The following is a 25,966-nucleotide window of genomic DNA, read 5'->3' as shown; positions in this document are numbered from 1 at the left end:
GCTCCCTGTAGCCCCTTGTGTCGCTTCTCATCAGAAATGTACCTACTTCTTTCTTAAATGTGTTGATTGATTCTGCCTCCACTACACTCTGGGGCAGTGATTTTTTGACCCTCTGAGATAATTAGTTTCTCCTCGTCTCAGTTTCGAACCTCCCTCCTGTCACTCTGTATCTATGACGTCTTGTTTGAGACTGTCCCGGAAGTGGGAACATCTGTTCAATGTCCACCTTACCAATCCCTGTTAGCATTTTATATACCTCAGTCAGATCCCCCCTCGTTCTTCTGAACTCCAGTGAGTACAAGCCCAAGCTATTCATCATCTGTTCCTCATATGACAAGTGTTTTCCTCCCCGGAATCAATCTGTTGAAATTCCTCTGAACTGACTCCAGTTCCACCACATCCTTCCTCAAGCCATCATTCCTTTGATATTAGTTCATGAGATGTCAGTGTCCCTGGCTGGACCATTGTCTGTTACCCATCCCCTAACTGTCCTTGACAAGGTGGTGGCACATGCTAGCATGACACTCTGGGGAATCGAGATGCACTGCCCCAGTCCCTGGCACTATGACCACAGCCAGCTGTGTATGATGTCTAATTGAGATGCTCAGAGGGTGCGCAGTGCACCCTCACTAGCAAATATACTCCCAGGCCACCCCCAGCCTGGGACAGCCCACCCTGCCGCAGATATTCACCTCTGGCCCTCTCCCTGCCACTGACCGAGCAGCTGGAGCACTGGACACAGCTGGCAGAGGTGCCAGAGGAGAAGTCCTCAGAAACACGCCATCATCAGATGCATAGTTCCTTGGAGAATTCCTCAAAGCACTGGTGCAGCCCGATGTGGGATTGCCCAGGTGTGCTGGGTGCTTTAGGGGATTGCTGAGATCTGATATCCCAGGCCAGGTCATTGAACAATTTCTTCACATTGCCATGGAAAATGTTAATATTCTGTCCGCTGTTGGTCTGAGTGTGTTGGCACTGTGCAAAAGGACTGTCTAGAATGAAAGGAAATTGATGTTCAAATCTCATTGCTTCAGAACAGTGAAGAGAAACATTTAAAACACATTCCTCTGATTCCTTTAATCAGTTTGTGTCCTCTTCACTTTGCTAACTCCTTAATTTACTCAACTGAGATGGGAAGAGGGAGCTGTTAGACTTCTTTCTGAAGGTATAAAGTTACACTAGTTGTAGAAACACCTTAAACAGCTGTCACTTCAGCAATGCAGCTTTGATTTACACTGTCTAGAGGGGAACCTCGCACTTAGCAAAGGAAAATCACTCTATAAACAGCACAGTACAACGTGTAAACTTCTTCTATTACTTTCGATTGCATCATTGCAGAAGGCTGTGAGGAGATTTGGAGTCAACTGTTTCTTGAAATAATTGAGACAGCCAGTGGCTCAGTGGTTGGCAGTGCTGCCCCAGGGACCCGGGTTCGATGCCACCCTCGGGCTGTCTGTGTGGAGTTTGCACATTCTCCCCGTGTCTGTGCAGGTTCGCTCCAGTTTCCTCCCACTGTCCAACGATGTGTAGGTTAGGGTGGACTACAGTGCTACAGTGCCCAGGGATGTGCAGGCCGAGTGGATTAGCCGTGGGAAATGCAGGATAGCGTAGGGGGGTGGGTTTGGGTGGGATGCTCTTCGAAGGGATGGTGCAGACTCAGATTCATAGAGCTGTACAGCATGCAAACACACCCTTCGGTCCAACTTGTGCATGCTGACCAAATATCCTAAATAAATCTAGTCCCATTTGCCAGCATTTGGTCCATATCCCTCTAAACCCTTCCTACTCATGTCCCCATCCAGGTGCCTTTTAAATGCTGTAATTGTACCAACCTCCACCACTTCCTCTGGCAGCTCATTCCATACACGCACCACCCTCTGTGTGAAAAAGTTGCCCCTTCGGTCCCTTTTAAATCTTTCCCCTCTCACCTTAAATACTCTGTAGGTTTGGTCTCCCCCACCCTTGGGGGGGGAGATTTATAAACCTCTATCAGGTCGCTCCTCAGCTTGTAATGCCCCAGCCCATTCAGCTACTCCCTGTGGCTCAAACCCTCCAAGCCCAGCAACATCCTTGTAAATTTTTTTTTAACCCTTTCAAGTTTCACATCCTCCTTCCTGTAGCAGGGAGACCAGAATCGAACGCAGTTCTCCAAAAGTGGGCCTAACCAATGTCCTGTACAGCCCCAACATGACCCTCCCAACCCCTACACTCAATGCACTGATCAATAAAAGTAAGCATACCAAACACCACCTTCACTACCCTGTCCACCTGGGACTCCACTTTCAAAGAACTATGAACCTGCACTCCAAGGTCTCTTCGTTCAGCAACACTCCCCAGGACCTTACCATTAGGTGTATAAGTCCTGCCCAGATTTCCCTTTCCAAAATGCAGCACCTCACATTTATCAATTAAAATCCATTTGCAGCTCCTCAGCCCATTGGCCCATCTGATCAAGATCCCATTACACACTGAGGTGACCTTCTTTGCTGTCCGCTACATCTCCCTGCAAACATACTAATTTCACTCATATATTCACATCCAAAGCATTTATATAAATGAGGAGTGAACCCAGCAATGATCCTTGTGGCACACCACTGATAGCCTGAATGGCCTGTTTCTGCACAGAATGGACTTGCTGATTCTAGGTGGTGCAGAGCATTGTAACAATTCATGTGTGACTTTCATAGCCCCCCGTTTAGGAAGGCTGGAAGGTTTCATATGGGTGCGGCTCTCCTCAGGGTTAGGATTTATAGTTAATGAATCGGAGGGTGACCAGAGGTCACAGTGCGAATCCACATGACCAGCAGCATGGGGACCTCCTTCAGTACCTCTGCCTGAACCTGATGGGAGGTTGTGACGGTCTGGCAATCTCAATGGACACGTCAGAGGGTAACAGCCTGGGGACTCCGACTCAAACCCCACCTGTGGTAGTTGGGGAGAAATCAAATAAGAGTAAACAAATCCAGAATGAGATTCTAGCCTTGATGGTGTGATCATGCAATCATTATCGAGAACCCATCAGGTTCACAAATTGTCCTTTGTGGAAGGAAATCCGCCATCCTTACCTGGCCAGTCGACACGTGACTCCAGACCCACAGTGATGGGGTTGACTGATAGCCGCCCTCTGAGATGGGTGACAGGTCAAAGCCTCACCAGAAATGCCCACATTTTCACTAAAGAATAAAAGAACGTGCAAAATGTGATGCCCATGAATCAGAAACAAATGTAGAAGGTACTCAGCAGGTCTGGCCACTTCTATGGAGAGAGAAATAGCTAAAGCGTCGAGCCCCGTATGACTCTTGTTCAGAACTGAAACATTAACTCTGTTTTTCTCTCTCTCTCTCCCAAATGTTGCCAGAGTTGTAGAATTCTGCCAGCACTTATTGCGCATTTCTAGTGTCTGAGTTCTCTTACTTTTACATATGCCAGCGAATTGGAAAAGGAAATGAGACATGCTACCGTGTTCTTGGGAGTGAGTTCTGTCTTGCTTCCAGCCCACATGTACCCAGGACTATGTCACTAGGTGTACGAGGTAAAATATCTTTGCATTTGTGCGTAGAGCCACCCATCACCCAGACAAACAGAGTTCTTCAATAAATGAAATGTCCCCAGGCCTCAAGTTGCTTTAAAACTGCATCGCAATGTTCTAGTCATAGTTTGGCTGCAGCTCTTTGATTACAGTCATAATGTATGCATTTTGCAGTGAGGTGCTGCAGCTCAATGATGGATCAAGAGGAATAGTTAAGCCCACTCTCAGTCTGCTTGGGAACACAGGCTCATTTGAGATACAATAATCTGAGGAAATTGCTTTTCTGAAGCAGTGCACACTACCCTGTACTGGTGCGCAGTGTCTAAGGGGATATGCAAAACAGCTGCCTAGCAACACAATCTGTCAGATGCATCTTTGAAACATTAACATGTTTAAGATCAAAAATTCCTTTACCGACAAAGGACTGTCAACACCATTATTTACGTTTTGAATAGTCTGTTCTAAATGTTGTTTAGCTTCTCACCATCTGTCTCGTTCTCCCTGGCTTCCCTCAGTGAATTCCTGCTTGTCTTAAACACAGAACATTGGACAGGAGTAGACTGTTTGGACATTTGGGCCTGGATCATGGCTGATCATCCCTGCACAGTCCCCTGCTCCCACTTTCTCCCCAAACCCCTTGATACCTTAAGACCCAAGAACGATATCTAACTCCTTCTTGAAAACATTCAATGTTTTGGCTTTAACCCCGTTCTGTGGTAGAGAATTCCACAGGCTCCTCACTCTCTGCGTGAAGACATTTCTCCTCATCTCAGTCCTAAGTGGCCCACCCCATATCCTTAGATATGGTCACGGCCATATTCACTGGAGTTGAGGGGAAATCTCATAGAAACCTACAAAATTCCAACAGCACTAGACAGGGTAAATGCAGGAAGGATGTCCCTGATGACCAGGGAATCCAGAACCAGGAGTCACACTTTTAAGGATAATGGTTAGACCATGGAGGACTGAGATCGGTAGTGGCATGGTGGCTCAGTGGTTAGCTGCTGCCTCACAGCACCAGGGACCTGGGTTCGATTCCACCCTCAGGTGACTGTCTGTGTGGAGTTTGCACATTCTCCCTGCGTCTGCGTGGGTTTCCTCCCACAGCCCAAAGATGTGCAGGTTAGGGTGGGTTGGCCGTGCTAAATTGTCTGCAGCGTTCAGGGGTGTATCGATTTGGTGGGTAACAGAGGGTTGGGTTTGGGGGGTGCTCTGAGGGTCAGTGTGGGCTTTTTGGGCCGAAGGTCCTGTTTCCACACTGTAGGGATTCTATCTGCAATCCGTGAGGAGAAACGGCCTTGCTCAGAGTGTGGAGAGCCTGCAGAATTCACTGCCCCAGAAAGCAGGCAAGGCCAAAATACTGCATGTTTTCAGAGCATTCTTAAGGCTAAAGGTATGAAAGTGGGAGGAGGGGATTGGAATCTAATCTAATCATATTGAAGGGTGGAGTGGGGCGGATCGCCTGTTCCTATTTTCTATGTTTGTATGTTGGAGAGAAGATCTGTTGTTCAGAAACATAATAAACTGAGGTCAGCCCGCTGAATATTCCCAGCATTTTCTCGTTTTGTTTTAGTCTTCCTACCTTTTGCCCCATAAACAGCCCGAAACCCCTGGAGCTTCCGTTGGGTTACATCAGGTCTTTTCCTGAACAAAACAACACAGAATTGCAAACACTAATTATAATGGAGCAGAATCATAAAATCCCTACAGTGCGCAATCAGGCTATTCAGCCCATCAAGTCCATATTGGCCTTCCAAAGAGCTTCCCACCCAGTGTCATCCTGTCCCTGTAACCCTGAATTGCCCGTGGCTAGCCTGTACATCTTTGGACTGTGAGAGGAAGCCCACACAGACGCAGGGAGAATGTGCAAACCCCACACACAGACAGCTACCCAAGGGTGGAATCGAACCCAGGTCCCTGGCGCTGTGAGGCAGCAGTGTTAACCACTGGGCCATCGTGCCACCCCAAGGTGCAGGTCAGGTTTTGCAATCTTGTCCAAAGCCTGTCATTCTGGAAGGCAGCACCGTCACAGATCTGGCCGGCTCAGAGTATTCCCCAATGCCAGGGTGTGCTAACTGAAGTCTTTGAGGCTCCTCATATTGAGTTGGTTTCGTTAGAGATAGATTCACTGATAAACAGGACTCAGACCTGCAGTGATAGTGATGTAGTGGCTACCTCACTGGGCTTGTAATCCAGCATGGAAACAGGCCATTCAGCCCAACAAGCCCACGCCGTTCCTCTGAATAGTATCCCACCCAGACCCATCCCCTATCCCTGATTTCCCACATCTAACCTACCCAACCTAAATACCCCTGAACACTGTGGGCAATTTCCCATGGCCAATCCACCTAACCCGCACATCTTTGGACTGTGGGAGGAAACCGGAGCACCCGGAGGAAATCCACGCAGACACAGGGAGAATGTGCAAACTCCACACAGACAGTCGCCCGAGGCAGGAATCGAACCTTTGTGGGCATAATGGCAAACTCCACCCATTACTGCAATTTCATCTAAAAATAAATTGTGGTCCTAGAGCTAAAGCAATATGTTGTGGGACACCAGAATTGCTGGAGAAACTCAGCATGTTTGACAGCACCTGTAGAGAGAGAAACAGAGTTAATGTTTTGAGTCTGATGTCACTGTTCATGGTCCAATCGTGACTTCTCCATTTATGGGAATCGGCTCTCTGCCAGTGTCCATTCCAAGCCCTTTGGCTCTCACAGTCTCTTTGATTTGGTTCCCTCTCATCAAGTAAAGGAAAGAGCTGGAGATCTGAAACAAAACCAGAAATTGCTGGAGGAACTCCCCAGGCCTGGAATCATCTGTGCAAGAGAGAAACAGAGTTATTGTACTGAGTCCAGTATGATGATTCTTCAGAACTGTTTTCTCTCCACAGATACTGCCAGACCTGCTGACTTTCTCCAGCAATTTGTTTTTATAGAACATAGAACATAGAAAAGTACAGCACAGTACAGGCCCTTCGGCCCACGCTGTTGTGCTGTGGAATATTCCTAATCCAAAAATAAAATAACCTAACCTACATTCCCCTCAATTCACTGCTGTCCATGTGCATGTCCAGCAGTCACTTAAATGTCACTAATGACTCCGCTTCCACGACTTCCAGCGGCAAAGCATTCCATGCGCTCAAAACTCTCTGGGTGAAGAACCTCCCTCTGACGTCTCCTCTATACCTTCCTCCTAACACCTTAAAACTATGACCCCTCGTGGCAGTCAATCCTGCCCTGGGGAAAAGTCTCTGGCTATCGACTCTATCCATGCCTCTCATTACCTTGTACACCTCGATCAGGTCACCTCTCTTCCTCCTTCTCTCCAGAGAGAAAAGTCCGAGCTCAGTCAACCTCTCCTCGTAAGACAAGCCCTCCAGTCCAGGCAGCATCCTGGTAAACCTCCTTTGCACCCTCTCCAAAGCCTCCACATCTTTCCTATAATAGGGCGACCAGAACTGGACACAATATTCCAAGTGTGGTCTCACCAGGGTTTTGTAGAGCTGCAGCATAACCTCGCAGCTCTTAAACTCGATCACCCTGTTAATGAAAGCCAAAACACCATATGCTTTTCTTAACAACCTTATCCAACTCGGTGGCAACTTTGAGGGAGCTATGCACTTGAACACCAAGATCCCGCTGTTCCTCCACACTGCCGAGAATCCTGCCTTTAATCCTATATTCAGCATTTAAGTTCGACCTTCCAAAGTGCATCTCTTTGCATTTATCCAGGTTGAATTCCATCTGCCATTTCTCAGCCTAGCTCTACATTCTGCCAATGTCTCGCTGAAGCCTCCAATAGCCCTCTCAACGGCACCTCCAACCTTTGTGTCATCAGCAAACGTACTAACCCACCTAGCCCACACAGTTTTTGTTTTAGAAGAGTTTTTGTTTTAGATTTCCTCACAGTCTGTCCCTGCAAGGATTCTACTCTGTTCTCCCAATTTCTCTACCTCTGTCACATCTGTTCTGATAATGCTCCCTTCCTCTGGGGTGCCTTTGACATGATCTTCTTTATTTGCAACTAAGGACGCTCCTCATCCCCCTCACTGTGGTTAACTGAGCCTTCGCTGTCTGTGATATGTACCCTGCATTTCTACCCCCCTCCTTCCCAAAGCAATGATAGGGTTCCCCTTGTACTCACTTCCCACTGCATCAGCCTCTGCATGTGAAGGATCATCTTCCATCATTTCCACCACCTCCAGTGCGATGCTACCCTCCAGGCACACCTTTCTCTCCCTTCTGGTGTCAGCATTCTGCAGGGACCACTCCCTCCATGACACGCTGGTCCACTCCTCCATCAGTCCGAACACCTCCTCCCTCCATGACTACTTCCTGTACAATCATTGGCCCTTCTACCTCCTCCCTCCTAACTGTCCAACAGCCCACCTTCGCACTGAAGGAGCGTTTCAGTTGTATCTTTCAGCCTAGTCTTCTGCATTCATTGCTCGCAGTGGGGTCTTCTCTACATTGGTGAGACCAAATGCGGATGGGATGACTGGCTTTGTGGCTCCCTTTCATTCCAACTATCGGAATGACCCTGACCTCCCAGTTACCTACCATTTCAATAAACCATCTTGCTCCTGTGTGAATATTTCTGTCCTAGGCCTGTTACAATGTTCCAAAAGAACTGAATACATGCTTGAAGAACCACACCTCATTTTCTGCTCAGGAATTTTACAGCCTCTTGGACTCAATATTGAATTCCACAACTTCAGAGGGTGACCCCTGTCCTCCTTATTTTCTGTATATCCCCTACCCTCCCTGGCCATGCCTTATTACCTTTGCTATCAGCAGAGAGTGCATGCATTTTCTCCTTTTTACAGATAACATTAACACTTAATTTACACACCTACCACTCCTTTGCCACCATTATGATCGAACAGAAAAGCTGTACTCTTTATTGTGAAGCTAAATCCTGTGGTCCAATTTAATTCATAAAGATTTCTGTTTTGTGATATAATGTTATTGTTCAGTAATTTAGAATTAGGATTACTCACAGGTGAAGGACGAGACATTTCGCTTAAAATTGATTCGTTTTGGTAAAAAAATTCATTTTTAGCTGTGTCAATAAAATTGCACTAAGATACTACTCTTACGGTCCCATCCAAGGGCCCAAACATACCTTCCAGGTGAAGCAACACTTCACCCGCACTTCCCAGAATCTCATCTACTGTCTTCGCTGCTCACAATGTGGTCTCCTCTACATTGGGGTGAACAAAATTAGGGCACGTGGTATTAGGGACAAAGTACTGAGTTGGATTGAAAATTGGCTGGCTGACAGGAAGCAAAGAGTAGTGATAAACGGGTCCCTTTCGGGAGGTCAATTCCCGGGATGGCAGGACTATCATACGTTGAAAGATTGGAGCAACTGGGCTTGTATACATTTGAGATTAGGAGGATGAGAGGGGATCTGATTGAGACGTATAAGATTATTAAGGGATTGGACACTGTGGAGGCAGGAAGCATGTTTCCGCGATGGGTGAGTCCAGGACCAGAGGACACAGTTTAAAAATAAGGGGTAGGCCATTTAGAACAGAGTTGAGGAAAACCTTCTGCACCCAGAGAGTGGTGGATATATGGAATGGTCTGGCCCAGAAGGCAGTGGAGGCCAACTCTCTGGATGCTTTCAAGAAAGAGATGGATAGAGCTCTTAAAGATAGTGGAATCAACGGTTATGGGGATAAGGCAGGAACAGGATACTGATTATGGATGATCAGCCATGATCATAATGAATGGTGGTGCTGGCTCGAAGGGCCAAATGGCCTACTCCAGCACCTATTGTCTATTGTCTATTGAGGCATAGACTTGGCGACTGCTTCGCAGAACATCTACATTCTGCTCACAAAACAGATCCTGCACTACCTGTTAACAAACTGTGAAGCTGGATGAACACAGCAGGCCAAGCAGCATCTTAGAAGCACAAAAGCTGACGTTTCGGGCCTAGACCCTTCATCAGAGCCTCTGATGAAGGGTCTAGGCCCGAAACGTCAGCTTTTGTGCTTCTAAGATGCTGCTTGGCCTGCTGTGTTCATCCAGCTCCACACTTTGTTATCTTGGATTCTCCAGCATCTGCAGTCCCCATTATCTCTGAACTACCAGTTGCCTGCCACTTCAAGGCACCATCCTGCTCTCTGGCCAACATCTCTGTCTCTGGCTTGCTGCAGTGTTTCAGCGAAGCCCAATGCAAGCTGGAGGAACAACACTTCATTTTCCACTCAGGGACCCTACAGCCTTCTGGACTCAATATTGAGTTCAATAATTTTAGGGCCTAAACTCCCCCATGTCCCAGCTCCCCACCCTACACACCAGGCCTTGTTACCTGCCACTCCACACCCCCTGTTGTTAGTCATTAACAGTCCCCATTAACAACTACTCATCCTCCCAGCCTGATCGTTAGCAACTCCTTTGTCTGTCCAACTGTCTTTCTCTCTCTTTGGGCTCTATCCTATCGTTTACTCCGTACCACACCCACCTCCCAATTTTCTGCATTAAAAACTGACATTTTCCCAGCCCCCATCAGTTCTGAGGAAGGGTCACCGGACCCGAAACATTAACTCTGTTTTCTGCTCCACAGATGCTGCCGGACCTGCTGAGCTTTTCCAGCAACTTTGTTTTTGTACCACTCTTACATAGATCAGCTGTGATCTTACTGAACATTGGGACAGTAAGGACAGGCTGAGTGATCTGCCTCTGCTCCAGCTTATTTCTTTTGTTTGGAAGATTTCATCAGTTTTTTTAAAAAAGATTCACATTTCAGAACAATGCCTGGGGGTTTGCTCAGGGAGTTGTAAGTGAGCTGAACTGAGAACTTGAGCAGAACTAAACAATTTCGCGAAAGGAACGGGGTTTCGGGTGCAGTTCGCTGTTGAAGCATTGACTCTGACCAAAGCAGAAATGCTGTCCCTGGATAATTGTCACTACGGCTGAAACAAAAGGGGTCATTACTGAAGAATTTAATATTGAAAAATGTCCCAGATTTAAACGTGTTCAGGTTTCACATTGGAAACTGAGCTCATACAATGTATTTGGCATAAGGACATAAGAAAAAGGAGCAGGACTAGGTCATCTGCTCTGTCATTCTACACGATCGTGGCTGACCTTTCTGTGGATTCAGTTCCAGTTATTTGCCAGTTCACCATAACCTTTAATTCCTTCACTGTCTACAAGTACGTCCATCTTCTCCTTAAAAACATTTAACAAGGTATCATCAACTGGGCAGGGAATTCCACAGATTCACAACCCTTCGGCTGAAGAAGTTCCTCCTCAACTCAGCCCTGAATCTGCCCCCCCCCCACCCCCCGCCACTCAGCTCTATTTCAACCATCAGTGGAAGCAACCTCTCTGCTTCTATCTTATCTATTCCCTTGATAATTTTATAGTTTCGAAAAGATCCCCCTTCATTCATTCTTCCAAATGCCAATGAGTATAGTCCCAATCTCTCCTCATAAGCCAACCCTCTCAACTCTGGAACCAACCTCCTGTGCACCCCCCTCCAGTCCTAGAGCAGCCTTGTCTACATTTGCAAATTGACAATGGAATGTGTGTCAGGCATTTTGAGGGCGGCTCGGTGGCTCAGTGGTTAGCACTGCTGCCTCACAGGACCAGGGGCCTGTCTGTGTGGAGTTTGCACATTCTCCCTGCATCTGTGCGGGTTTCCTCCGGGTGCCCCCGTTTCCTCCCACAGTCTAAAGATGCGCAGGTTAGGGTGGATTGGCCATGCTAAATTACCCGTAGTGTTCAGGGGTGTGTAGGTTGGTTATAGGGGAATGGGTCTGGGTGGGATACGCCAAGGGTTGGTGTAAACTTGTTGGGCCGAACGGCCTATTTGCACACACTGTAGGGATTGTATGGAAAAGTAAGGAGACCAGTGCTGTACTCAGTGAAGGTGAGTAACTCTAAAACAAGCACAAGCTGGTAGAAAACAGTAAATGAAAATGCTACCCACTGGATTTTCCTGATATGCTCTCAGTATTCCACACTTGAATTGACACTGTGAAGCCCTCTGTAACGAAACCTGTGCCTGAACAGGCACCCGACCCACTATCTGTCGCCTCATTTTCCTGGATTTGTTCCTTTGATTGTAAAATTCTTGTCCTTTTTTATCAGCCTCTCCCTGACCTTGCTTCCTCCCGATCTTTGGGATTTCCTCCAACCCCACAACTCTCTAAGACTCTGCACTCACACGTGGTACCATTGATAGCCATGCCTGCAGATGTTTAAACCCTGAGCCCCAGGTACCATTCCCTAAACCTCTCAGTTCCTGATTTTAACAAACTCCCAATCCATTCACATACACAGGCCCGGAGTTTTGCAAGAACGGAAAACCTCTCTGTCTTGGCAAAAATAGCCGAAGTTCCCAAAAACCAAGCACCTGCCCAACAGCGTTTCCCCGTCCTCATGCAGGGGTGCTCCCGTGTTCAGGTGGGTCCAGTGCTCCTTCACAAAGATATGTTCCTCTGAGGCAGCTGTTCTCAAAAAGCGTGACCTTTCTCCAGTTGTAACCCAGGAATGTGAAGCCCAAAAGCGTGTAGCTTACACTGGGAAGGTCCGATGTTTGTGGATATGTTTTGAACCCTTTTGGCAAGGCAAAGTGCCAGTTTGGGAATGGCCCCAGGATAATTCTTGAGGTGGTCAGCTGCTCCGTCGGAGGGATAAAGTGCTCTTTGGGATTGCTAAAAGCGGGCGTGAATGTGCATCAAAGTGCATCACTGTTTGAAAATATGTAGCCCACTGGAACTGTCAAAATCTCAAGAGGAATTGTCAAAAGCATCTGTCAAAAGGACCTGTCGAGGGCATTTAAAAGTCCTGCCTTTTACATTTTTAAGAACAATGTTTGAAATGTTAAAAGAACCCTTGCTTACTGTTTCACTCTGTCCAGTAACATAAGTCTGAAGGCTGTGCTCGTGCCACATGACTGATTCCACAACCCTCCATTATCCCAGTGGGGTGCCTGGCATCTCACAGTTTTATATGGCAGCTGAAAGTAGCTGCTCGTTCTTTGAAATGGAACGATGAATTCCCATTCTTGCCATTTCCAGGGATAATACAATCGAATGAAACTTTTGGTGCTACCAGATTTTAGGTAGGTTGAAATTCTCTAAAAGTAGTAAATACCTTTGTTTTAGTGAATGAGGGTGTATTTTTCAACATCTGCATTAGACACTTGCTTCATTGCATCTTACTCTGCATTGGTCCTGAGGTCTGCATGTGGTAGATGCCGGAGAAATTAGAATGGCAGCTGTAAAGGCAGAAAGTGGTGGGTGGGAGAGCTGGTTGACATTAAGTTGGCATATGGGCCTATAAAGTCCCCTGGGGAGGAACAGAGGGGCACAGACTGGCATAGGGGCTACAAAGGTTGATGGGTAGTGGGCAGAGGTGAGTCTGGTCAACATTTGGGTAGACTGGGAGAATCAGGATGGTACTGGACCCCAAGAAAGGGAGTTGTAGAGTGCCTCCGAGATGGATTCTTTGAACAGCTTGTACTGGAGCCTACCAGGGAGGAGGCAATTCTGGATCTGGTGTTGTGCAACGAACCGGATTTGATCAGGGACCTTAAAGTAAAGGAGCCATTAGAAGGTAGTGACCATAATATGATAAGTTTTAATCTGCAGTTTGAGAGGGAGAAGGGAGAATCGGAAGTGTCAGTATTGCAGTTGAATAAAGGGAGCTATGGAGCTATGAGGGAGGAGCTGGCCAAAGTTCAATGGTTCAATACCCTATCAGGGATGGCAGTGGAACAACAATGGCAGGTATTTCTGGATGTAATGCAGAAGGTGCAGGATCAGTTCATCCCAAAGAGGAAGAAAGATCCTAAGGGGAGGCAGGGGCAGCCATGGCTGACGAGGGAAGTTAAGGACTGTATAAAAATAAAAGAGAAGCAGTATAATATAGCAAAGATGAGTGGGAAGCCGGAGGACTGGGAAGCTTTTAAAGAGCAACAGAAAATAACTAAAAAGGCAATACACAGAGAAAAAATGAGCTATGAAGGAAAACTGGCCAAAAATATAAAGGAGGATAGTAAAAGCTTTTTTAGGTATGTGAAAAGAAAAAAAATGGTTAAGACCAAAATTGGGCCCTTGAAGTCAGAAACGGGTGAATTTATTATGGGGAACAAGGAAATGGCAGAAGAGTTGAATAGGTACTTTGGATCTGTCTTCACTAGGGAAGACACAAGCAATCTCCCAGGTGCAGTAGTGGCTGAAGGACCGAGGGTAATGGACGAACTGAAGGGAATTTATATTAGGCAGGAAATGGTGTTGGATAGACTGTTAGGTCTGAAGGCTGATAAGTCCCCGGGACCTGATGGTCTGCATCCCAGGGTACTTAAGGAGGTGGCTCTAGAAATTGTGGACGTGTTGGTAATTATTTTCCAAGGTTCTATAGATTCAGGATCAGTTCCTGTGGATTGGAGGGTGGCAAATGTTGTCCCACTTTTCAAGAAAGGAGGGAGAGCGAAAACAGGAAATTATAGACCGGTTAGCCTCACGTCAGTTGTGGGAAAGATGCTGGAGTCAATGATAAAAGATGAAATTACGACTCATTTGGATAGCAGTAACAGAATAGGTCAGAGTCAGCATGGATTCTTGAAGGTGAAATCGTGCTTGACTAATCTTCTGGAATTTTTTGAGGATGTACCTATGAAGATGGATAAGGGAGAGCCAGTGGATGTAGTGTACCTGGACTTTCAGAAAGCCTTTGATAAAGTCCCGCATAGGAGATTGGTGAACAAAATTAGGGCACATGGTATTGGGGGCAAAATACTGAGTTGGATTGAGAATTGGCTGGCTGACAGGAAGCAAAGAGAAGTGATAAACGGGTCCCTTTCGGAATGGCAGGCAGTGACCAGTGGGGTGCCACAAGGGTCGGTGCTGGGACCGCAGCTGTTTACAATATATATTAATGATATAGATGAAGGCATTAAAAGTAATATCAGCAAATTTGCTGATGACACAAAGTTGGGTGGCAGTGTGAAATGTGAGGAGGATGTTATGAGAATACAGGGTGAATTGGACAGGCTAGGTGAGTGGACGGATGCATGGCAGATGCAGTTTAATGTGGATAAATGTGCGGTTATACACTTTGGTGGCAAGAACAGGAAGGCAGGTTACTATCTCAATGGAGTCAAGTTAGGTAAAGGGGAAGCAGAACGAGATCTAGGTGTTCTTGTACATCAGTCAATGAAAGCAAGCATGCAGGTACAGCAGGCGGTGAAGAAAGCTAATGGCATGCTGGCCTTCATTCTGCAGCTGTACAGGGCCCTGGTGAGACCGCACCTGGAGTATTGTGTGCAGTTTTGGTCTCCAAATTTGAGGAAGGACATTCTTGCTATTGAGGGAGTGCAGCATAGGTTCACAAGGTCAATTCCCGGAATGGTGGGACTATCATATGTTGAAAGATTGGAGCAACTGGGCTTGTATACTCTTGAGTTTAGAAGGATGAGAGGGGATCTGATTGAGACGTATAAGATTATTAAGGGATTGGACACTGTGGTGGCAGGAAGCATGTTTCCGCTGATGGGTGAGTCCAGAACCAGAGGACACAGTTTAAAAATAAGGGGTAGGCCATTTTGAACCGAGTTGAGGAAAAACTTCTTCACCCAGAGAGTGGTGGATATATGGAATGCTCTGCCCCAGAAGGCAGTGGAGGCCAACTCTCTGGATACTTTCAAGAAAGAGATAGACAGAGCTCTTAAAGATAGTGGAATCAAGGGTTATAGGGATAAGGTAGGAACAGGATACTGATTGTGGATGATCAGCCGTGATCATAATGAATGGTGGTTCTGGCTCAAAGGGCCGAATGGCCTACTCCTGCACTTATTGTCTATTGTCTGTTGCTGGGCGTGGAGGGGACCAATGGAGGTGGGTTGAGGGGGATGAGGTGGAAGGGTTGGCATGGATGGGCCACGGGCAGTGTGTGATGGGCAGAGGGATGTTTCCCACTCTGCCACCTTCCTTCTCAAATTTCCAACAGCCACAACCCCTGTACCCAGGAGCCTCTGCTTGCCCCCCCAGGATTTCCCAGCCTGAAGCCCAGGGAGCTCTATCACCCACCCACCCCACCCCCTCTAACTCCCTCCACTCCCCCCCTCCTCAAACATTGCAGATATTGCGAGTGGTTTCTCTCGAATGGGGTTTGTAGTGACTGGAATTATCTGGAATTTTCATTCTGGACTTGGGTAGCAGACAGGATCCAAACCAGAACCTCCCTACTCTCACCAACACTATTGGCCAACAGTTTGGACAAAATACAGAAACGCTCGAGGTGACCTAAGGCATCTCTAACCAGTTGCAGATACCTGGGTGACTGAAATCCTGCCCTCCATGGCAGAGGGCACAAGGTGAGGAGTAAGTGGTTCAGAGGCAATCTGAGGAAAATTTATTTCACCCAGGGGGTGGTAGAAATATAGAACATGCTGCCTGAGGGAGTGGCAGCGTGTAGTCGGCTATGGAGCAGGTGGGATTGGTATAGTTGGGTGTTTGTTGGTCAGTACGGACATGGTGGGCTGAGGGGTCTGCGTTCTTGTGCTGCGTGACTCTTTCAGAGCTGCACCCTGAGTTGCTGGGGACATGTGACCGACTCTTGTCTCTCTTCTTTCAGCTGAGAAAGCGAACGACGACTTCTTTGCGAAGCGCCAGCATTTCGCGGAGCTGGCTTCGAAGGGGAGCTTGCCCCTGCACCCCGTGCAGATGCCAATGCAGCACGAGGACCTGGTACACGGCTCGAACACCTACAACCCCAGGCTGACGGGCCAGAGGAACAAAATGACCAAGATGCACACACACCCGCTGGTCTTCGACGCTGAGTACAAGACCTGGGACCCAAGCGACACAACCGCCCGAAGGCAAACCTATGCTACCAAGAGACCGTGCACAGTGGGTCCGCTGATAGAGAAAACCAGCCCTCAGCCACAGCATTACACAGCACCACAGCCATACTTTGTAACCAACAGCAAAACAGAAGTGACTGTGTGATGATGAGCATCCTTTCTGTTTCCTGGATCGGAAAAGGAAAAGGAGATTGTCATTCCCAAGAACTACCTGACTGAGAACTGAACTACTTTGGGATCAACTCATTGCCGTTGTTTAATCCAATTGGATTGGACTAAAGTGAATCTAAAGTCTGCAAAATGAGCAATACACATCGAAGGTTTAATAATGGTGGGCTTTGTGTTCATGGACACACACACACACACACAGACACACACACACACACACACACAAATTCCAACAAAAAAAAGTGATTTTCTTTAAAACAGAAATGATCAACTGTGAATGAATTCGCTTTGGGTTTTTGGTTCTTGACGGTCATTGAGACAAGGAATCACTTGTGGGAATGTTTAAAAAAATGGGGAGCATGTTTTATTGTCATTTTATAACTTCCTCAACAAATTTGGATAAGGAAGGGTGTGGATAAAACAGACCCCCATCTTAACTGGTGATCCTTCTGGTCAGCTTCAAAACGCTACGCTGGCCTCAGTCCTGCTGGGAAGGATGGGTAATGTAAGTTGTGCCTTCATTCTGGATAACGATGCTGTACGCAGGTAGTCCCAAATACTCTCCATCTCTCTTCTCAATCCCTGTTGATGTTGCTTCCAGTGCTGTGCTGTGGGAAAGAGGCCAAATTAACACCAGTACAGATCAGCGGGTCCACCAGCCCTGGTGGGCTTTCTCTGTCAGCAAAATGATGATGACCTTTCTGTGTCCTTCTCTCTCTCAGACCAATGGTGAGGGCCTATGATAGGAAACGAAAAGGAGGAGGATGTGGGTTTGGAATAAACATCCACCACATTCCATTTCACTTCCAAAGGGAATCCAAAACCTTCTTTGACTCACACACCATCAGCTTTTGTTACTGTGTGGAAAGGGAACAAAAGCCCTCTTTTTTAGTGTCGTGTAACGAGCATCTGATGGTAAATGTCAGCGCTGGGAGCAGCTAGTTTTCACTCTTTGTAGGTTGGTTCAGCTGGATTTCTCACACCCAGCTGCTTGCTGGATAGTCCCTTTGACACAGCAAATGGGGCCGATGGCTGTACAATGTCTACTTCAGAAACTAATGAGCTTTACTTAGTTATCATGATACCTTAGCTTGAAATCTTAAATTCCATTCTGTAAAAAGTATATACTTCAGTCTTTGTGATCCACGTAACCAGTCAGATTCACTGATTGCTCCTAGGGGTTGATTTTTAGGCTCAAGGACTTTATGAACAGTAGAAACCACTTTAATTCATTTCTCAATACTCTACTGTATTATACAGGAAACACTTTTAGCAGGTCCTGTGACAGACTGCAGTGTTCCCCAGTTAATGTCTCCCAGTATTCCCGCTGCTTCAAATGAGAAGTTAGGGCTAGAGCACTTTGCAGATTCATACTAGCTTCTCACACTGATGGGAAATGTGGGATTAGTGATTTAAACGTGGGATTCGTGATTGATGACCCACTGTTCGATGCCTGCAAAGTTATTCCAAAAACAAATAAGCAGAAGAAAATCAAAAAGTCAACAAAGTGATTTCCTTTTAAAACACAGGGACTGATTTCACAGAATCGCAGTATTGTTACAGAGCAGAAGGAGACCATTCGGCCCATCATACCTGCACTCGTTCTGTCCCCTGGAGCCAATTATCTGCCTCTCCTTGCACTGTATTTCCATCCAACTAACCATCTAATGCCCCTCATCACTGCCTCCATTAAATCTGCCGTCTCTACATTTCCAGTGTATTCCACACCCTAACCCCTCACTGGGTGAAAATATGTTTTTTTCTCATGTCACCCTTGCTTCGTTTGTGCATCACGTTAAACCTATGCCCCCTCGTTCTTGTTTCATTGATGAGCTTCTCCCTATCGCACTGTATTCCGATCTGCTCGTGATTTTATTAGATCTCTTCCCTGCCTTTTCTTCACCAGTGAGAACTTCCCCAACTTCTTCAGTCTGATTTTTTTAGGATTTCAGGAGCTACTGAGGTGTATGTTGGAGAAGGAAATTACTCATGATATTCCTCTCTCTCTTTCCCTCCCTCTCTCTCTCTCTCTCTCTCCCCCTCCTTCCTTCTATTCCTCCCTCACTCACTCTCTTTCTCCCTCTCACCCCCTCTCACTCTCTCTTTCGCCCTCCCACTCTCTCACCCTCCCTCTCTGTCTCATCCCTTTCTATCTCCCTCCCTCTGTCCCCCCTCCCTCCCTCTCTCTCTATCTCTCTCTCTTTCTCTCCCCATTTCTCTCACCCTCTCTCTGTCATTGTCTCTCTCTCTCTCCCCCTCTCTCTCTCCTTCTCTCTGTCTCTCTCTCTCTCTCTCTCCCACTCTGTTTGTCTCCCTCCTGATCAATTCTCCCATTGCACCCAATTCAACACAGGATTTTCAGCATAGGTACAACATGCAACCACTCAGCCCATCTAATACAGGATAGCCCAAACTAGCCAACTGTTTAGAAAAGTAAGGGCATCTCGGAGAAACCTATAAGCATGTCACAGGACTAGACAGTGTACAGGAAGGATGTGCCTCATGACCAGGGAATGCAGAACCAGCGGTCACAGTCTAAGCCTATTGGGGAGGTTATGTAGGACTGAGACATTGGGGAGCCTGTGGAATTCACTGCCTCAGAAAGAAGTTGAGGACAAAATCTTGAATGTTTAAGAAAGAGCTAGATACAGTTCTTAGGGCTAAAGGGATCAGCAAGTAAAACGGGAATAGGTGACTGAGTTGGGTGATCAGCCATGATTGTATTGAATGGTGGAGCACGCTCAAAGGGCTGAATGGCCTAATCCTGACCCTATTTGCTTCCCTAGATCACTTTCACATTTGGCCCCAATTTAATATCTGGCTGGCTTGCTATTGGGGAACCCCTGTGTCTAGCACAGTGGCCTTGGTGAGGTGGCTGGGGCGGCATCTTTGCAAAGGGAAAACGTTGTGTTTGATGGGCCAAATGTCCTGGGGGGCAGGCATCATGGGAGAATGGACTAGCCAGTGTGGCGGGCACCTAACCACTTCGCACACCCAGGTGCTGGGCAGTGCGAGAGGTTTAACAATCTCCGGCCTTCCCAGTGCTTCCCATGACTTATGACCCTTTTAAACAGCAGATGGCGGGGAGCAGAGCAATGGCAGGTGATTTGATTATTACCTGCTAGCTCATAAAACCATCCTTACTCTGAACACGAGCTTTCACATATGTATCTGGAGAGTGGCACATTGAAACTAAGTTGAACCACACTCTGTTCATGCCAGCAATATGTTTCCTTCTGGGCTGATGGGATTAGCTTAGAATGGCACTTTTGTTGGCACAGATGTGGTGGGCCGAAGGGCCTGTTCCTGTGCTACACCATTCTAAGTTCTTTTACATACTACTGCCTATATTGTGACAGAAACGGCAGTTGAGTGGTGCACTGTGCTCTGACATGCAGTGGGGACACCTATCCACCTGATGACCCATGTTTCTCCATTCCCAAAGGATCTCTTGACCTCTGCTTTGAGTATCCCTACAGTGTCTGGGCACCCTCAACCCTCTGGTATAGAGGAACCTGCAAATGTACCAGCCTCTGAATGAAGAGGTATCTCCTCATGTTTGCCCCAAATGGGAAACCCTTTGTGTAAAGACTGTTCTCCCTCTAGACTGTCCGGTCAGGGCCATAGCTTTGAGCATCTAACCCAGTGAGCTGCCTCACAATCTCAGATTTATCAATGAGATCTCTTATCCTCCTAAATACTGGACAAGGGCTGACCACTTCCACCCTGTCACTCCTTACTGGAAAACCTTATTCTCCCAGGAATAAATCTAATGCAAAGGATGATTTGTGTATGGAATGAGCTTCCTGAGGAAATGGTGGATGTGGGTACAGTTACAACATTGAAAAGACATTTGGATAAGTACATGAATGGGAATTTTGGGCCCCACACCTCAGGAAGGACATACTAGCCCTGGAGCGTGTCCAGCGGAGATTCACACGGATGATCCCTGGAATGGTAGGTTTAACGTATGATGAACGGCTAAGAATCCTGGGATTGTACTCATTAGAGTTTAGAAGGTTGAGGGGAGATCTAATAGAAACTTACAAGATAATGTATGGTTTAGAAGGGGTGGACGCTGGGAAGTTGTTTCCATTAGGTGGGGAGACTAGGACCCGTGGGCACAGCCTTAAAATTAGAGAGGGTAAATTTAAAACTGAAATGAGACGACATTTCTTCAGCCAGAGAGTGGTGGGCTTGTGGAATTCATTGTCACGGAGTGTAGTGAAGGCTGGGACATTGGATGCCTTCAAGGGAGAGATCGACAAATTCTTGATCTCACTAGGAATCAAGGGCTACGGGGAGAGTGCAGGGAAGTGGAGTTGAAATGCCCATCAGCCATGGTTTAAATGGCAGAGTGGACTTGATGGGCCGAATGGCCTTACTTCCACTCCTATGTCTTATGGTCTAAGGTTTGGAGGAATATGGACCAGGAGCAGGCAGGTGAGACTGGTTTAGTTTGTGATTATGGTCAGCACGAACTGGTCGGGCCGAAGGGCCTGTTTCAGTGCTGTGTGACTCTAGAACACAACAGTCCTGCTTCTGGAACACTCTATGAGTGAAGCGCACCTTGTCCGTGGCTGTAATCGGACCACCTCTAGCCAGCAGACAGACACACTTTCATGTGACCTTCGGTTTATTGCTGATCATGACAAAAATCTCTCTTCTTCCCACACACCCGACTACCTCCTTTTTTTCAAACGTGCGTGTTTTCTTTTTGCTTTTGCGCTTGTTCTGCTCCTGGATAAAACTTTGCATGTTTTGGGCAGCATTTTACTGCCTTAGTCCACGTAACATTCGCCTTTCCTGGAGAATTAATGGTTTGGGTTGGAGGGGGCTGGGGGTAGTCCTTGTGGTTTATAAACGCGTAAACCCAGAACAAATTGAGCATCACTTAACACGGTTTAATATGCTTGTGAACCGAACTGAAGTATTTTCAGCTTGACCAAATAGCATTAACTGTGGCAGCTGTGGACTGCACTATCATTGCCCCCCCGATTAGCTGGCGTAATGTTTGTGACCTGGCATGAGCAACGCTCTCAGCTGGTTTTGTTTTTCCTATTGTGCAGTCTGGGGGAGACAGCAGTCCTCAGTGATCCTTCTCTGAAGCTGTTTGCAAAGGGCTCATTGTAAATAGTGTGAGAGGAGAGACAATGTTATCGTTTATGATAGTTTGGTGTGGGACAGTGCAAGGAGGCAGCGTATAGACACCGTTGCGATTTGTACTTGAGGAAATTGTTCGGCCGTTGGCAGATGTTTGGACTCTGGGTTTCTTCAGCTTTTTCAGCCCGTTTTCCTGCATCGTTGACTCCAAGCCAGTGCTACCAAAGTTCCCAGCCAGTGTGCTTCATTCTCAGCAGTTTGAGTGAGTGCTAAATGATAGTGAGCGCGGGCTGGGGAACGCACAGTCTGCTCTCCTCACTGTGAGTGATATGTTAAAGAGAGACTGCTTTCACTCCACTGGTGTGACCCTGAAAGACAAAACTGTAGCAGTTAGCACATGCGAGTTTGGTTTACTGTCTCAGAGCCTCGGTTGTGTACAGAGCACCCATGGTCATTAACGACTCAAATAGAGCAGAATCTAGCCATCGGTTGTCACAACACTGTAGTCCTTGAGCTGTTTAACCAGCAATGGTGTTAGCGTCCTTTTTGCACACCTGCTTCACGCTAAGTATAAGTCTGATGTTTGTATTAATGGTATGACATCACTGCACGCTTGCTCCTCAATGTAACCGAGATTTTTCACCTGCTTTGTGCACAAAATATTAGTGAAACTGTGCTGTGAATCTTTTGTCCCTTTAAGTTCCCTTCCAACAGCAGCTCCATCTCTCTCTCTCTCCGAAAGCAGCGACAGAACCCATGGATTCAGAATGTACCTCACCCTCCCTGGGTACGCGCTGCTTCTCTACAATTCCCCGGGCAAGAGCTGGAACTGAACACCTGGGAAGTGCTACAAGCAGACTGCTGTTACAGGCGCTCATCAGCCTGTCTGGTACACAGACCTGTTTAAGCTACCACCTTATATTTTCAGTTAGACTCACAGCACGATGCCTTCAGGCTGGTCAGAAGTTAATGGAACTAAGAGTTCTGAAGAGACCCGAAACGTTAACTCGTTTCCTTCACAGATGCTGCCAGACCTGCTGACTTTTTCCAGCAACTTCTGCTTTTGTTGTTAATGAAACTAATGTTGTTTCAGCCCAGTTCACACAAAGGATGTTCTTTATGGAGAGGTGATTATCGGCCAAGGTGGTGTTGTCTTAAGCAGAAAGAGGGTGAGATTTAGTGGAACCACAGGGAGAAACAACCATGTTAGAGTGGTTAAGAAAGCATTTTAGCACACGTCTTCATTGCTCAGATCTTTGAGTTGGGGTGTCATGTTGAGGTTGTACAGGATGTTAGTGAGGCCTCTTTGAAGTACTGTGTCCAGTTCTGGTTGCCCTCCTGTAGGAAGATTATTATTAAGCTGGGGAGAGTTCAGGAAAGATTTTCCAGGATCCTGCTGAGAATGGAGGGTTTGAGTTACAGCGAGAGGCTGGGTCTTTCTTCACTGAAGTGCAGGAGGTTGAGGGGTGACCTTATGGGGATTTATAAAATCATGAGGGGCTTCGATAGGGTGAATGGCCGGTGTCTTTTTCCCTAGAGTGGGGGATTTCAAACGAGGGGGCAGCCATTTAAGGTGAGAGGAGAAAACCTTTAAAAAGGAGGGCAGCATTTTTATGCAGAGTGGTTCACGTGTGGAATGAACTTTCAGATGGAAGCAATAGAAGTTACAAGATTTAAAAGACATTTGGATAAGTACATGAATAAGAAATGTTTGCAGGGATATGGACCAAGAACAGGTGGGTAGGGCTAGTTTAGTTTGGGATTATGATCGGCATAGACTGTTTGGACCGAAGGGTCTGTTTCTGTGCTGTATGACTGTGACTGAACGTACATCCTGAGTCAGGGGTGACTGCTAACAGGGTAAAGACTCCGATTACAATGTGAGAGGATCCCATGAACTAAACCACTCAAATTTCCCGAATTATTTGATCTCAGTCCACAGAGAGATCATAACTTCCCCTTTGGGTCATAATCAATTGTTGATAATTCCTGGTCAGTGACCATTCTTGTAACACATGAACAATGGGAGTTGGATAGAGCTAGAACCTGGCTCACTTTGGGAGGAGGACACAGTCCATGAGTGAAGATGTCCCTGAACCTGAAACAAAGCAGCCTCAGGGAGAGAGACGGGGCATGGGTTGGGGGACCGGGGCTAGCTTATTCCTGTACAGACACCTGCAATAAGCTTGAGCAGAGGCGGTTCATAGAATCCCTACAGTGTGGAAACAGGCCATTCAGCCTAACAAGTCCACACCGACCCTCTGAACAGCGTCCCACCCAGACCCATTCCCCCACCCCTACATCTCCCTTGTCTAACCCACTGAACCATCCCTGGGTACTATGGGGAAATTTAGCATGGCCAATCCACCTAGCCTGCATATCTTCGGACTGTGGGAGGAAACCCACGCAGACACAGGGAGAACGTGCAAACTCCACACAGACAGTCGCCCGAGGCTGGAATTGAACTCGGGTCTCCGGCGCTGTGAGGCAGCAGCGCTAACCAGTTCCCTAAGCCTGGGAGAGTAGGGGGTGTGTGTAGTGCGCCGTTCAACGGGCCAGCAGACCCTGCGTTTTTCTTGATGAAATAGGGTTCTCCTGATTCCGAGGTAATGTCATTATTGCCTCAAAGGAATAAGCCAGCAGCTGATCTGGAATGTTGAGTGGAATTCATTGGGTTTAGCCACGGAGCCAGATAAACAGGGCCCAGTATAATCTAGTGTCTTATAATTAAATTAAAATGATTCTCTTCAATTTAAAGAGATCCCAGAAAGGCATTTGTACATAACAAATTTAAGAACACCCTAAATTAACTTTGTAAATGTGTAGCATGGAGTTTGGTTAGATGCAGTCTTAGAATTACTGATAGTCCATTAGCACTCCTCACTAACATCCAGTGTTAGGTACATAACCCGCTGGTAGCATTGTGTCAATGACTGCTCTTAGCAGTTAGCTGAGTGTCAATACTACTAGGAACGAGAGCACTTTGGAATTTACTTCAACGCCATCCCCTACTCTCTCCTCCCCAGCAATTCTCAGCAGGCCCGATGCAAGGTGGCAGATTTCTTATCAATGAGAGAGAAGAGGATGGCTAAGCTTTTTATTATTGAGTATTATCGATGATTACACCAGTTCTACATAAGGATAAGAATGCAAAAGGATAAGAAAAGCAGAGGGAGCAAACAAGAGAATTCCCATCAATTAGGCTAGTGTTGCCTTCACTTTGGAATTACCAATGCTGAGCAAAAACACGATGATCAAAATACTTTCGACTTGAGACAGATTGTTCATTTCCACGAGCTTGAAATAAGGTTCAGCAATCTGCTCATTCATTTAAATCGTTGGTACGGGCCTTTCTTCTTAGAAAGACTATCTTTCCAACTGTTCATGTGCTGAATTCAGGGGAGCCAAGCCCTGGTTTAAAATCACATCCTTTTGGCCCAGCCCTTTGGAATTCTGTTTCCTCTGGCATGAACCAAATCCTTTTCTGCTGCATGGCCTCTCGAGAGGGAGAAAGAATGATCTTGATGAAGCCGTCCTAAACGCACAAAGCCCGAAAACAATAAGAAGGGCGAGCAGTTGTTGAAAAGTGTTGGAATTCTCGGCCAGTTTGTAATCGTTCGGGTCCTTCCAGACACTGAACTTTGTCATTTTGTGTTCTTTTATTTTTGTGCCAGCACACTGCTAACATCCTCCAATATCGAAACAGTGACTGGGTGAGTGTACACGGTTCTCATTCGCGGATTTGCAATCCCCTTTCTCACATCGTTGACAAACATTTTGACCTGTGTGGTCCTTTCTTAAGTGAAAGAATCTGAAGGATTTATTTATGACAGTAACAACTATCTGATGTCATACACTTTTGAAATAACTTTGAGTGTATTAGCATAATTATTTTCGTATGTATATTGTCTTGTGAACTGCTGTTGATGGACTTGTAAACAATACATAATTTATTGATGTCATCCTATTGTCAGATATTTCTGGTTCTGTTTCCACTAAGATGTTAAAATTATGTTTGTAAAGAAATCTTGCAATGTATTTATTGAATTAAAATTAAAAATTTCTTACTTGACAATAAAACTTATACAACTATCTAAGTCTACACGAGGAATTCATTTGCTTATTTTTGCTCGGGTTTCCTATTTAGTGAGTCTCATCCATGTTGGCGTCACCGAGTCGACAGGAATCGCTTGTAGTGGGCAGAGTGGGGAAGTACTTTCTTACGAACAAAATCGATTCGGACGATTTATTGAAAGGCAATACCTGCCCCTGGGAATTTCGTTGTTCCTTGGGAATGACCTAAGGATGAGAGAGGATTTCACACGCAGCAGG

At 46.5% G+C, this 25,966-nt stretch overlaps 1 protein-coding gene across 2 annotated transcripts in view; it reads left to right on the top strand.

Moving 5' to 3' along the window:
* shisa9a (shisa family member 9a) overlaps nucleotides 1-25,701 on the top strand; it is a 327,565-nt gene extending 301,864 nt beyond the window's left edge. The window contains exon 4 of one of the 2 annotated variants that reach the window (XM_048551693.2): nucleotides 16,135-25,701. In XM_048551693.2, coding sequence (XP_048407650.1) covers nucleotides 16,135-16,508 — 374 coding nt within the window. In that variant the 3' untranslated portion in view covers nucleotides 16,509-25,701. The remainder of the gene's footprint in view (nucleotides 1-16,134) is intronic. The other variant, XM_048551695.1, reaches the window with a different exon arrangement.
* Nucleotides 25,702-25,966: the final 265 nt, after the last annotated feature.

This window comes from Stegostoma tigrinum, chromosome 23, assembly GCF_030684315.1.
Source record: "Stegostoma tigrinum isolate sSteTig4 chromosome 23, sSteTig4.hap1, whole genome shotgun sequence".
Classification (NCBI taxonomy): domain Eukaryota; kingdom Metazoa; phylum Chordata; class Chondrichthyes; order Orectolobiformes; family Stegostomatidae; genus Stegostoma; species Stegostoma tigrinum.
Note: the sequence above shows the minus strand (reverse complement) of the source record. Positions and strands in the feature narration are given on the sequence as shown.